General features: G+C 38.1%; 1 protein-coding gene across 1 annotated transcript in view; it reads left to right on the top strand.

Annotated features, from left to right (window-relative positions):
* Positions 1-14432, top strand: part of PDZD8 (PDZ domain containing 8) — a 37760-nt gene extending 23328 nt beyond the window's left edge. Inside the window, exons 4-5 of the mRNA XM_081192844.1 lie at positions 7097-7259; positions 10052-14432. Of these exons, the coding sequence (XP_081048970.1) occupies positions 7097-7259; positions 10052-12342 (2454 nt within the window). The 3' untranslated portion in view covers positions 12343-14432. The remainder of the gene's footprint in view (positions 1-7096; positions 7260-10051) is intronic.
* Positions 14433-14763: the final 331 nt, after the last annotated feature.

Below are 14763 nucleotides of genomic sequence, written 5' to 3'. Positions count from 1 at the left end.
TCTTGAAACAGTAGGTTTACTATTATTAATTAATTAATTGATTGATTGATTGATTATTGTTTGGATGGCTTAGGTGTTAATGATGGTTCAGTGCACTGTAACACATGTTTTGTAAAGGCATATGTTATCCTAGGGTATAAACTTAACTTGGTTTATTTTCTTTAAGCAGCTACAAATCCTAAAAGAAACAAAGAGGAGTATTTATTTTTCACAGATGCACTGTGCTGACAATCCATTTTGTATTCACATGGTAATCTGTTCTGTTGCTTATATAAATATTGGACACAAAGCAGAGTTTTCAGTATTACTTGCAGACAGCCATGTTTCTCATTTGAAATTGATTTACAGTGACAAGTGATTTCAGCTATAAAGGTGGACTCAGCATGAAAGCTAATTATTTGTGTAAACAATATGGCCTGTTCGTAAGAGTGATAGCAATGTTTGTTTTCTTGACCCAACTAAACATGGTGGTTTCCAGGTAATTTGCTTAGTTTCAAATGACTTTCTAAAGCATATGTGATATATTGTGCAGAATATATTGCCTGGTTACAAGGTTCCAGCGTAATCTAGTTAATATTGTGTCTATGTATGTGTGTGATTTACTTGGGAGTCCTGGCTTGTGTTCAAACCAGAGTTTCTCAAAATATGGTCTGCACACTCCATTCAGGTAGTCCATGGAAAGGTTGCAAAATAGTCATCTGTCCTTGGCCCTGCAAGTTCATATCTAAAAGAGAGGCAAAGTTGAAATGGTTCAAGGGCCAATTGTCATTCTTGGTGTTCTGGTTCATAGCTACTGCAGCCATGTTTAGAATCTGTTCCTTCTGAAGCCAAGTGCTGATGTCATAGCAATAGCAATACTAGTTGTTGTTGTTGTTTCTCTTTGGACACATTAAACATGTTTTATGACTATATGAACAAACTAGAATGAGCAGAGTGAAGCCTCAGATTAATATGCTACCTCACCTCATCCCATATGACCAAGAGAAGGACTTCTGGCATGTAGACTTCAAATTTCTGGCTTGTTAATTATGGCATAAAACAAACTCTTTTTAAGTTTCAGAACAAGCCAACTTCAAACCATGGATTGTGAAGCTGACTTGTTTAAATTAACCTTAAACAATTGCCCCTGATTTGTGTGTAATAAGAAGCCAAGATTCATGGAAATTGAATGTAAACATGCCAGTTCTATTCCCAGCTGTACAGGGTGAGGTGGGGGGGGGGAGGGTGAGAGAGTACATGAGGCCAAGACTTTGCCCAGGCTTATTCTAGTTCATGTATGTAGCTCTAAGCTATGGTTTAACGTTATGTGCAAACCAGCCTCTTCTGCCCAAAAACATTTTTGCAAGTTATTGGGATAAGCTCAGTATCAAGCAATGAATATATTGCCTTACCGAGCATTTCCTCTCATTGTTACTAGAAAGATGTTCTATGAGAGTAATGATCTCAGTTCTTGGAGGAGAGCCTACTCTTTTAATCCTTTATATAAAAAAATAAAATACGGCCATTTACTCCTACTTTTGCTTGTTTCCTTCTAGCTCGTTGCCAGTCTATTTAAGAGGACCTTCCTTCTTACTGCATGATAACCATATTTTTTAGAAGCCTTTGATAGGGGATTCCTTTCTAAAAGGTTTGGAATTCATTTCACCAGGTTGTCCTTATCTTCATATTTGGTGATACTCCAGAAAGCTACTGAGGAATGACTTCCCTTTTAAACATGCTAAACTGATGCTTTCTGAATGTTTAATTGTTAATAGGCGCTTTCTTCCAGTTTGCATTTCTGAGACAGAAACTAGGTTGACAGATCTGAGTTTTCTGGATCTTCTCTGGGTGTATTTAAAACTTGGCTTTACATTGGCCATCTTCCATATACCTGGCAAAGGGAGTGTATGATCTTTTAGGAGAGAATGTTCAAAATTTAATAAAGGCTTAAGCCCAAATATGAATTATGGGGAGGAAGAGGGGAAAGGCACAAGAGATAACCTACTGAAAGCATTAAAGAAAAATACCCTGGGTGGAATTCAAAATAGCACTAAGAAGAGTTAGTTATGCCAGCACAAGAATTATTGTGCTGGCATAGCTATCACCTTAGTATGACTTACATGATAGAATGATCTCTCCTGTCCTCCTGCCACATGCAGTTCTGGGGACTCTCCTGACCCCCTATAGCTGATGGGGCACACAGGGGAAGGAGTCAAGGGAAAGCCTTGTTGTACCAGCCAGACATCTTGTGTTGGCTTCTGCTAGCGCAGCTATTTAGTTGAATCTGGCCAACTGTGTTACAAACTAATACTATTGAGAGTGACATTTCCAGTCATATTTCTTCCTACCAAAGGGTTTTTGAAGTACACTGATGTGGTCTGGTTCACATATGCTAATAAATTATTTTTATGTGTGAACCCTGTACACTAGTGAGATTTTTGTGTGTCAAAAAACATGATCAGAAGCTTATTGTTGACTTGTGAACCTTTGTTTAACTATGACTTTGTGTTAACCTGCAGACCTGCCACACCTCCTTAGTCATGGTTTGTTCAGCCACCCCATATCATGTGCTTACCAAACCAGAAAGGCACAAGGCAAAAGAGAAACATATCAAACTTTGGAGAAACAAGCCATAGTTTGTTTGAACTTCTGTGGGACAACTTGTGCTTTATTAAACCATTGTTTACTGTTATTGTGCAAATCAGGCCAGTGTTGGGTCTGTTCTCTGCCCCTGTGAAGTGGTAGGTGTTAGGGCATATGATTGTCCAAAAATGTTTGTTTTCTTTACATTGCTGTTTCCTTATTTTTACTTCTGTGCTAAAGCATTTAATCATCCTTGAAGGGAAAGTGGCATTTAAACAAATCCATAAATTAAACCTATTTTTGTACAATAAAACTCAAAACAATATTGGTTGATTTAATGGCATAGAAACATAATTCCATCTTTACTTTTCCAAGCTATCAAATCATTTAAATGCCATCATACTGTAGAATCTTTTCACTTTTAATTATTTTACCACACTCGTGTTTAGAGGATATTAAAGTATATAGGTCAAAGGATATGAGCCACCAGAGTTCAGTGATGAAAACAGACGTTTACTCTTCATGATTTTCTGCTGACATTTGAAAGCTAACAAATTTCCTCAGTAGGAAATAAAACTGCCTTATTGATGTATTATGGTAATTGACAGAACTGAATGATCTTAAAATGATAAGGTAACATAGATCCCTTTGTTTGCAAATAGGAACAAAAAGGGCAAAATTATAGCACTCTTTCTGTCTGTAGGACTTGCAGAATTTCCTGAACATTCTACTCTTTGAAAGGCTCACAGAAAAGATCATTTTTAAAAAAGTATTAAAAGCACAGACAGTTTTCAGCTGCATATATAGAGATGAAATGTCAAATTACTGCATGCAGAGGAATAATAGTCATGATATACTGTGCAAATAATACTGTTATGTTTCACAAATACATTGTGCTCAAAGCAGTTCACAATAAAATTTAAATAAAATGATAATTATAGTATAAAATTGCCAGTCAAACAATTAGTTTATTTAAAAAACTTCTTCCCTCCAATTGTGGTTAAAATTTACCCCACTGATACTTTTCTTTACACCTAAGTAGTCCCTCTTGATTTATCATCATCTGCACAGTTGTCACCTACCCAGGGTGCTCCCAAATTTCAACCTTTAAGTTTTATTTCTGTCAACAACAACAAAAACCTATGAAATCTATTGATTTCTGCCACTGAGGTGCTTTTTCTGTCTCAGCCACTGTTAGTATATTGGAGTAACAAATGTACCACGCAGTTTTTAAAACAAAAATCAACCCAAGGAAGCAGATAAGTGCCCTTTTTCTGATAGAAAACACATTGCTTTTGTTTTGGAACATTTTACTACCCAGATGCATATTAGAATTTCACTTGGGATAGTAAAACATCCCCCCCCAAATTACCTATGTCATTATCTTAGTTTCAGCTTAAGAATTATAATATTGGGGTAAAAAAATCCTAGATGGTTTTTCAAACAAAAGCAGTTACAGGGAAGCAGATGAAAGCACTCCTGACACACAGCACATGGCACTGTTGGGGTCATTCTGCTTCCCTGAGATGCACTGAAATTTGGTTTAGTCAGCTGCTGTTGAAAAGTGAAAAATACAGCACAGTCTAATGTTGAACAATAGTCCTTGGGGGGAAATAAACACAAAGAGGTAGGAACATTTTATAGCTCAGGATAAAGAAATGGAAAAGCAGAAGAGACTATTGGTATTTAGGAAACCATAGACAAGGGGTGCAATCCTAAGATGTTCTTTTTATGTTAAGTATATTCTGCTTACAGAAGAGCTAGCTTGCACCTTGTGCTAGAGCTATGCACTGAAAAGCGAAATAGTTTTGAATCTTGCTCTACTCAGCCTGGGACAGTTTTTGGAAATGAAATGCCCTTACTGATGGTGAAGAGGGAGGGGCCTTGGTCTGCACCAATGGAATGTCATATTGCCCCCTAATCAAGGGGATCAGAGATTTAATTTGAAATGCTGCATAATTGCTAGATTGGGCATTCTGAGACCTCCCTTACATCTATGCCTAAATAATGTTTTATAATTTATTCTATATTTTCCCACTAGCTGAATAGAATTAGAATTTCTATTCATAGAAATAGAATTAGCTGTCATTGCCATTTTTTTAAGAAAAGAGGAAATATGGATGGGCAAAACCTGGGAAAAATATGAAAAATTTGGAAGAATAGACATTTTAATCACAGCTATTCTGCCAAGTCAACTGCGATTTCTAAAAGCAGTGCTGATGGTGTGGAGAGATTGGGACTCATTTCTGGCCCCCAAACCCTCTTGATTCTCCCCCCCCCCCCCCGCTCTTCTTGCAATATTTGAAAATTAACTTTATGAGTCAGTTAATGTGAGATTGTACAACATTTTGCAATACAACTGATCCATGCTCAAGTGCTATATTAGAGGAATCTTTTCTATCAGTGGCTGTCAGAATTGAAATATGAAAAATCAATTGTTTTCCATTTTTTCAGGACTGAGAGAACATCACAACTGCATTTAGCAAGAACTAAAAGTCAATGAGTAATAACCATTCAGCATGAGTTACACTAGCATCTTTTTCTAAATTGCTTTCTTTAGAAGAGGAACAGAATTGCATGTAAAACCAATAGCTTCCTTTTTACATGGTGCAGACACTGTCCTCCTAAATGCTAGTTGCCCTGTTGTAGTTGTTTGTATCTGCTGCTTCCATAATTGTCATTGCTTGGAATACCTGGGCAATTCATGCTAATCGCTAAAGAGATTGCGTCTTGCATGTCACAGAAACTGGTTATTTCTGAGTGTTCTGAAAAATTACTGCTTTGCAATTCGAAGGTAAACATAAGCTATTACAAGTATGCCCAGAAAAGCCCCCTTTTATATAAATCACATATTCTAACAGTAGAGAATGTTTTCTAAGTTGGGAAAATATGAGCATTTGTACATATGAAGTTGTCAGACGTTGGTCCATCTAGCCCTGTATTACTCAAACTGTCAGTGGCTCTCCAACTTCTCAGGCAGTTAACTTTTCTAGCTCTACTAATTTCTTTCCTTTACTAGATGGCAGGGATTGACCCCTCTGCATGCAAAACATATGCCAGGGACGGCCTGTCCCCTTGTGTTGCCTGAGGTGTCCCCCACCCTTCTACCCCTGCCAAAGCTCTGCTTACTAGGATCATGCAATGGCAGCTTCCAGCAAGATCTCACAGAACTCTCCCAAAAGCCACCATTGCAGCCACACAACCACAGTAAGGAGTTGTAACCCTTGCTTAGAGGAATCTGGGTAATAACTGCACTTAATGAGGTCCATTGTGTAGGGGCCCATCAAAGGTTTTTCCTTGTGGGGGCTCCGCACCTGTTGAATGAACTCCCCTCTGAGGTGTGTCACACTCCAGCATGTTTTTTTGTTTTGTCAGCAGGAAAAAATATGTACCTTTTTGCCCAAGCCTTTGGGGATGGGTGGTGGTGCCAGGTGGCTGAATGGGTCAGTGCATCTGGCTTTTAACCAGAAGGTTAGTGGTTCAGGTCCACCCAAGGACAGCTGTGGGCAGGATTCCTCATTGCAGGATGTTGGACTAGATGATTTCTCGGGGTCCCTTCCAGCTCTATGACTTCTATAACTTCTGTTGAGAGAGCCTCATTTTGCAGCTGCTGTTGCAATTTTATTGGTATGTGTTTCATATTGTTAATAAATCAGTTTTAGATGTCTGTTGGGGGCTGCCAGGTGCCATCATACCCACAAATGCCTTCACTGGCATACCCAGACGCTGAGCTTTTTTTTTTTTTTTTAAGTAGCCCTAGAAAAGTAGTTTCTGAAGCAAAATGTGCAGGTACATTTCTAAGTGATTTATCTTAAATGAGTTAACCTGGGTGTTCCCACCTGTCAGTGTCCACCATAAATGTATAAGTTTTTCTGCCCCTGGTTTTGCAGGCTTTTTGTTTGCTTCAGACTGTACCTGGAAAAAACTTAATGTTCCTCTGAGAAGGGAGACAGATGTATTTCCCTGATGCCCATATGATGTTTTTTGAAAAAAGGAAATGGGAAATAGTTTGAGCTTAGTTTATCCCCTACAGCAATAAATGCTCTATGATTTCAAATCACTTCATCTTTAGTAAAATAAGATTTTTGAATGCAAAATATGTTGATTTGCAGCATTTCAGATTAACTTCTGCTTGAGACCCTGAGCACTACTTGTACTGGAAGAAGCAAATTGTTTGCCACATGGTTTTGAATACAGCATATGATATCTGTAGAGCTGATCTTAATTTGGTTTTCTTTTTCTGTTAACTGGCTTGATTAAAGTCATGGATCACATAGTGTTCTGCTGAGTTGGAGTATGCTATAGTTCACGTAACATGTTTATATTCAACTTTATTTGATAAAATGCATTCATTTTTGCAAACATGGATAGAAAATGACATTGTTCATTATTGATCAAACCTGTTTTAAACATACCACATTTTGTAAGACAGATTTGTCTAGAGAAAACATAGCAACCTTATGTATTAAATCTTTATTAGATACAAGATTAAATGTCATTTCATTTTACAATTTTACAATTTCTTTCTTCCCAGGCAGAACTAATAAAAGGAAATTCACCAAGTGTTGGACTCACTCTGCGCCAAATACAAGTTAAGGAAGGTGAAACAGGGCATGTTCTCATTGAAACTATCACACCGAACTCAGCTGCAGCAGCTGCTGATCTTCAGAGAGGGGATAGGCTTATAGCTATTGGAGGTAAGTAGTAAAACAACTTGGATAAAACTGTATGTCAGATCCATCTTTAGCTATCCTCTCTGGACCAGCTTCCCTAATACTGTACTAGTACCTTCTTCCACACGTAGCATGTTGTTGTTGTTGTTGTTCTTGTTGTTCTTCACTCCTGTCCCGTACTTAAGTGACCTGAGGTTTATTTATAACCTCTTCTTGCTTTCTTTTCCAGTTGTAACTGTCCTTTTCCTTAAGCCCTACTCTCTCTCTACATTTTCTTTGGGCTCATTTCAATCCATACTTTGTCCTGCTGCTTCACCCTCCTAGAGCCAGTGTGCTGTAGTGGTTAAGAGCGGTGGACTCGTAATCTGGTGAACCGGGTTCGCGTCCCACATGCAACTGCTGGGTGACCTTGGGCTAGTCACTCTTCTCTCTCTCAACCTCACTCACTCCACAGAGTGTTTGTTGTGGGGGAGGAAGGGAAAAGGAGATTGTTAGCCGCTTTGAGACTCCTTAGGGTAGTGATAAAGCAGGATATCAAATACAAACTCTTGTTGGCTTTCTTTCCCTCAGGTTTTTGTTTTGTTTTGACATCGTAAAACCTCCTCCCAGTTCCAAGCCTGCCTGTGTATGAGGTTCCAGTCCTGTCAGCCCTAAGATGTTAGTTTTACCTACCCTTGGAAAAACAGACACAGTAAAATCTTTTTCAGTTCTGTGGTTCTAGGTTACACCTACAGTTTGTTCTAATCCAAAACTATGTTTTTGTGCCTCTTGCTGTTAACAGTTAGGTTGCACTTGCTCTGAAAGTACTTGCTGTAATGCATTACTGTAGATTTAAAGCTTCCTTAACACCTGACTTCCATAATTGCACTGAAAGCATCTGAAGATCAATATAAACACATTTAAATTGTTCCTACTCAAAGACAGACATGGTGTCTCCACTCATTAGACATTTCTTTGTTTACATGCAATTGTGTTTTTCTTTTTCATGAATACAATTTTTTTTTAAAGTTTATTTACACTTCAATCCTATGATCCCTGAGATGGGATACTAGAGGATATTTAGAGAATCTCTTTCCAGGGTAGAGAAAAAGAGAGAGGCCCACTTTTGGGTGAGTGATGTTGATCTTGTGAGCTATCTCCTAACCATTATGAAACTACAGCACCCTTGCATTGCAGATGTCAGTAGTATAGGAGCCAGCTCCTAGAGGGGCCGAGGGGGCTTTGCCATTCAAATGGTGTGCGTGCACTGCATCATGTGATTGATTATGTGGGGTGGAACTTACCTGGGCCCTCCCAATATTTTATTCAAGTGGCACCCCTGGTCAGTAGAGACATAAGGGGGGCAAGGAAAATGTGCCAGAGGAAGCCCTCCCATTCTCTAGCTCACAACTGAAGTATGGAACAAACTATGCTAGTCCTGGACATGACATTTCTTGCCTGCCCCCCACCATTCAAAAACAGTAGGGGAGGGATCATAAAAAGGTGGAGGAACCAAAAGGAAGGATGGGGGGGGGGCGCTGCTCCCTTCCTTTCTTCTGCCCTGCCACTTCCCTCCCAATAGAACTTTGGAATCTGAGGGTCCACTAATTTCAGTCCCAATCCCTCCTTGATGGACTCGTGGAATTGCTATGTTGGAAAGATAAATTTACCTACCCCAGTGCCTGCAGATCAAAACCAAAAGGCACTGACACTGTTCCTGGTATGTAGTGTACCAGTGTGATGCAGCTGCTAGAGTATGTGTGGAAAATGCAGATTCCAATGTGCATTTGGCAAAGGGTGACCTTGAACCTAGACTTCACTCATGTGGCAGGGGGGCGGGGAAGGCAGCTTTTACTGCAGCCCCCCAGCACCATTCTAGAAGGTTGGAAGGTACATTAGAGGTATAGCACATCACCCTCTTCAATATTTTAAATGTGAATGGGGTTCATCTGAAACCACCTTTTGTTAAAATCTTCTAGATGGTATCACAATGTTTCTTACCTGGCAGAACTACAGGGTGTTTTTTCCCAGCAGCTGTTGCTTCGCAGTTTCACTTCCCTGGCTATTGCCTGTGTGTAGATTCCAGCTGCACCTAAACATGGATCATGGTTTTTGCAGGCACTATGGACTGATGCAACAATAATTATTGATAAATTATTACCTAGAGACCTGAAAAATATATAAATAATTTGGCCCATATCACATGATTAGGCACCAGCCATTCCGAAAGTGAGGAAGTATTTTGGGTTCTTGTGCAACAGTATCCAGTAATTCGGAGTTCACAAAACAGATTCCTGAACATTTTTCTATATGTGGTATTCTGGTATATTAGCAACTTACTTCTATCTTTGTAAGTTCATATTTATTTCTTCATCACCAGTTGGAGTGACAATAGTGAAAATATTCTCCATGGCTCTGGTTTGTGTTAATAGCTTGTGTCTTCTTCCTTGAATCAGGAATGGTTTACATGGTTAGCTACTGAACCAAATGTTTCACACTGCCATGTTTGATGGTACCAGTTCCCTTTAGGATCAATAAGGAGCTGAATTCAGGTGCCTATCACCCTACCACTAGGAGGGGCCAGAGTTCCATTTCACATGTATGCTGTCAAATCTGAATGTCTTGTTCATCATGGAAACAAGATATTCCGCTCAAAGTGCTGCCAAGATCTCCATGTGTTGGGCCCTTTCTGTGCACACAGTTCCCAGTCAGCAGAATCTGGTGTTTGGTATGACCATTGTCCTCATTGAAACAGGGCATGAATGTTTTATAAAGTCAGCTATATATATATTTTTTCATTACTATTGATTCTTGGATTTTTTTCTCTTTTTTGACAGGAGTGAAAATTACATCAACAATACAAGTGCTAAAGCTCATCAGACAGGCTGGTGACAGAGTCATCGTACATTATGAGAGGCCTGTTGGCTATAACCAACAGAATTCAGTACCGCAAGATAGTCTTGCACCATTTGTAAACTCAGTGTTTCCAGATGAGGAGACATCAGTAGATCTAGAAAACAAAGAACTAGATTTACAATTTGAGGATTTGGCAAATGAATTAAAGTCATATGAACCCGGAGATGATTCTTCAACCAGTCCCAAGCATACCACAGTGTCATCTACAGCAAAACCACCTGGAACTGTATCACCGCTACCAAGCCGCAAGGGACATTTTGGAAGTCCTCAGGCAACTGGAAAGGCACTTTTCAGAGAGGCAGCCAAACAAGTGGTACAAAAAAGTTCTGAAAATATAGATGCAACCCACCAAACAAACAAACAGACAAGTAAACCTCCTGTCCCACCCAGGCCACAGTTTAAAACCACACCACTTCCTAATGAAGTTCAAAATACACTAGAAACTGGTGACTTATCTGCTGAGAAACCAGAGAAGCAGCCACTTCCTGCAAGTAATGGAGATAAAAATTCAGTAAAGCTAACAAAAAATACTGATATAGAAGAAGAACCTACAGGATCCAAATTAGTTGTAAATAAACCAGAAGCAGTTAAGGAGCCTTCCGATTCCACACTGAATGTTAAAGCAGTTACAAACAAACCAGCTGCAAACAAACTAGAATTAATGAAGGACGCTTCAGAATCATTACAGAGTCCCAAAGCAGTTACAAACAAAGCAGTTACAAACAAATTAGAAACAGTAAAAGAACCTTCAGAATCTTCACAAAGTTCTAGATCAGCTACAGAAAACCATAATTCATGGGAAACACCAGAAATTCCTTATCGCAAACGATTAGGTAAATGGACAAGGACAAAGACCTCTTCCTACATATTTGAAGTAGAAAAAGAGCACAAGTACCTAAATGTTGCTGTTTGGTGTAGGGATCCTTTCAAATTAGGTGGGCTTCTCTGTTTAGGATATGAAAGCATAAAACTTGAAGAAATAGCTTTAGATTGTATAGCTACATCCTCCATGGAATTCATTAGACAATTTAGATTAAATCCTCCTGCACCTAAAGCTTCAGTAACTAGAACTGCATTGCGTAATTTGATTTCTCACAAAGGTTTCAATGAAAATTTTTGTTACGGTGATATTACTATACATTTTAAATATTTAAAAGAGGGTGAACCAGAAGACTCCAGTTTTCTCCTGGAAAAAGAAAAAGAAAATATTTCAGAAGATGAATCTGCTCCCATTCTTCCCAAAGAGGATCCTTATTTTGGACAGATTATTTACACTGAAAACAAGCATAATTTTCAGGACACCCAGTTTCAGAATCCAACTTGGTGTGATTACTGCAAAAAAAAAGTTTGGACTAAAGCAGCATCGCAGTGTGTTGTTTGTGCATACGTTTGTCACAAAAAATGTCAAGAAAAATGTCTAACGGAAAGCCCATTTTGTTTAGGAGCCACAAGACGGCTTGAACGAGACCTTCGCACTTTTAAATTTGATAGCCCTGATTCTCTAAGCGTACCAGCATCTCGTGCCGATACAGAATTGAAAACTGCAAACAGAACAACAGGTTTAACAAGACATATCATCAACACTAGCTCCCGGTTGTTAAATCTTCGTCAAGTTCCTAAAGTTCGTGTTAGTGAGCCAGGGGCTGATGTAGTAGAACCTTCGCCAAAGCACACACCACATGGTTCCGATAATGAAGGTAGCGACACAGAAACTGGTGGTCCAAGTAGCCCTTCCAAGCAAGCAAGTACAGGGATAAAGTTAGCAAGAAAAGAAGGTGGATTAGATGATAGTGTCTACATTGCTGTTAAAGAAATTGGTCGAGACCTTTATAGAGGTTTACCTACAGAAGAAAGAATCCTAAAATTAGAGGTTATGTTGGAAAAACTACAGTATGAAATAGACCAGGAACTGGAAAATAACAATTCTTTAATAAGAGAAAAGAAAGAAACAACAGATACAAGGAAAAAAATGCTATTGTCTACTGCATTGGCTAAATCAGGTGAACGACTGCAAGCCCTAACACTCCTTATGATTCACTACAGAGCAGGCATTGAAGATATAGAAGCTTTAGACCTGGAATCCAGAAAAGAGGATAAATATGAAGACGAAGAAATGGATAATGAAGTTGAAAGTGCGCTAGTAATGGAGCCAGTACTCGAACAACTACTAAAAGAAGGAGAGCTTGAAAGATCTGATGACTTAGTAGATTGATGTTGCACATTTGGCCTTGAGAATGATAAACTGGGAAAATACTTTGCACTTAATCAAAACCACACCAGATACATTAAAATGTAATTAAACACTGGTAAAATGTATACAAGCTGCTTTTCCACAGGTGTTTTTTTAAATCTCTGTAAGAGTATAGTTAGAGTTTTCTTAAAAGTACAGTTCCCCTTTCTTGTTTTTTGTTGACATAGCTGGTCCAATTTGTGTTTAAAGAACATTTTGGAAGTTTATACTGGAAGATTAATTTATTTGAACTTTTTCTAAAGTTTCATGCTAATACAGTTGTTTTATTTTTTGTTCCGTTCCATTATTAAGTTTAATGTTTTGATTTTTAACTGCATGCTGAAATTTACAGCCATGGGGACCAGGTTCTGAAGATTTTGATTGTGTCTCATTATTTGGCTCTTTGATTTATTTCAGAGCAGGGGTGTTCTGTTTTTTTTTGCCAATCATGCATCATAGCCAACACAGGCTTTATTTTCAGTTATTTAGTAAAGGTGTTACTACATATCATGATGCTTACTTTCCATAATTTTTTTCAGTCACAGATTTTTGAAGCTTAATTGACACTTGAATACCTTTTTCCTTTATGGGTTTAGCAGAATTGTAAGCTGGGAAAGAATTCTAAAATATGTCTAGTTCAAAGCTCAAATAATTATCAGTAGGTGCTCATCTCCCCCTCTCTCCTTCCTTAAAGACCACAAACATTCAATTTCGCCTGATCATAAGCTGTACCAATATTGTATAGCAATTTCTTGGAAATGTACCAGCAAAAGATATGTTAATGTAAAAATAGGTGGAAGCCTTATAGAACATATCACTGTAATATTATAATGCATAAAGACCTATTTTTAAGTTGAGTTGTAGCTTTTTCTGTTTACCTAAGCATTGATTTTTCCACAAAATGTATGACTTTTGTGTGTTAATGTTTAAAGGGTAAATGAAATGCTAAAATAATTTACTTCCACTGGTTGTAATGCCATCGTGAACAGAAAAATGCTAGTTAGATACCCAGCTTTTTAATATAGCATGTGAGTTTCCTTACTGGTTCCTGGGCCCAACAGAAATTGGGGACCTTTTTTAAATTTCTTTTTTAAAAGCCTCAGCTAGTCTGCTAAGAAATATATTGGGGGGGGGGGGTTGACATTTATGTGTCATAAGGCTTTGTTTTCCATATCATTATTTTAGGCCTTGTGCTATATATACAAACACCTGTAGAAACTGGCAAAGCTAGCACACCTAAAGCCTCTTATTTTGACAGACAAGCAATCAGATATCCTATTATGTTGAATCTGCTTTTCAGTTTGTATAGGAGTGATAACAACCTCTTCACATCTTTTTGGCCTTAAGAATAACCTTTTGCTTTTAAAAAAACATAACTGAGCCAAATATTAAATTAGAATACAATCCATACTAGTAAAAAAGGGTACAGTTCTGCTCTTTAAAAAAATTTGCTTCATAACTTATACTAGATACTTCCAAAAAATAAACCCCTCCAAAAGAGTTCAACATTGTGTTTAATGAATTTTATCTCTCAATTTATTTTCTGGGTTGCTTACCAACTGAGGTGGTTTGGAATAATTCTCCATTAGTTTTTCGCTTGAGTCCAGGTACTGCCTTGAAACACTTGCTCATTTGAGAAAACAGCTGCAAAAATAATATAGGCATTAGGTTTTTTCAAAATAATACCTTATAGTTTATCAGTTAATGAAACGGGCATGAAAAGTTTGGTATCAATACTCTGCTATGATGATTGTATAATAAATGTAGTGCAATATTCTAAATGTTGCGTGAGAATGGTGGCAAAATAATTGTATGGTAGCAAGGGAAAACATAATTATAACAAACACTGATCTTGAGAGGCAAGCTGTATTAATACATTCCTATTATATTCTTTGCTTCTGTGCTTTACTGTACATAGCTGAAAATAAAAAATGCCACTGAAAGCAAGGATATCTTGATGTAGTGGTATGTAACTACTTGACACTTGCACATATTTATAGAAAGTCTGCCCAAGATGATTGTCAGACATGATTTTATCATGAAAACAAGCTTTAATAAATTTTTTAAAATAAGTTCTCAGTTTCTCTGTTGCAAGCTGTTATATTTATAGGATATTTTCAGTACTTATCTGCAAATATTATCTTATCCATGTTGTAGAGGATTGACATCCAAAGTTTTTATCTTCAAGTGAATCCTTTCAGTGATGCCCTGGAAAACAACTCAGTGATAGAGAACATGCTTTGTCTGCAGATGGCCCCATCTTTACTCCCTGACGTCTCCAGATAGAGTTGGAAAGGCACCTGCCTAAAGCCCTTGAGAGTCACTTCTACTCGCTGTAGACACTACTGAGCTTGATGGGCTAGTGGTATAGACTGCTTTCACTGTTCCTTTCCATTGACTTGT

Source organism: Podarcis bocagei (assembly GCF_964188305.1).
Source record: "Podarcis bocagei genome assembly, chromosome: 4".
In the NCBI taxonomy this organism is placed as follows: domain Eukaryota; kingdom Metazoa; phylum Chordata; class Lepidosauria; order Squamata; family Lacertidae; genus Podarcis; species Podarcis bocagei.
Note: the sequence above shows the minus strand (reverse complement) of the source record. Positions and strands in the feature narration are given on the sequence as shown.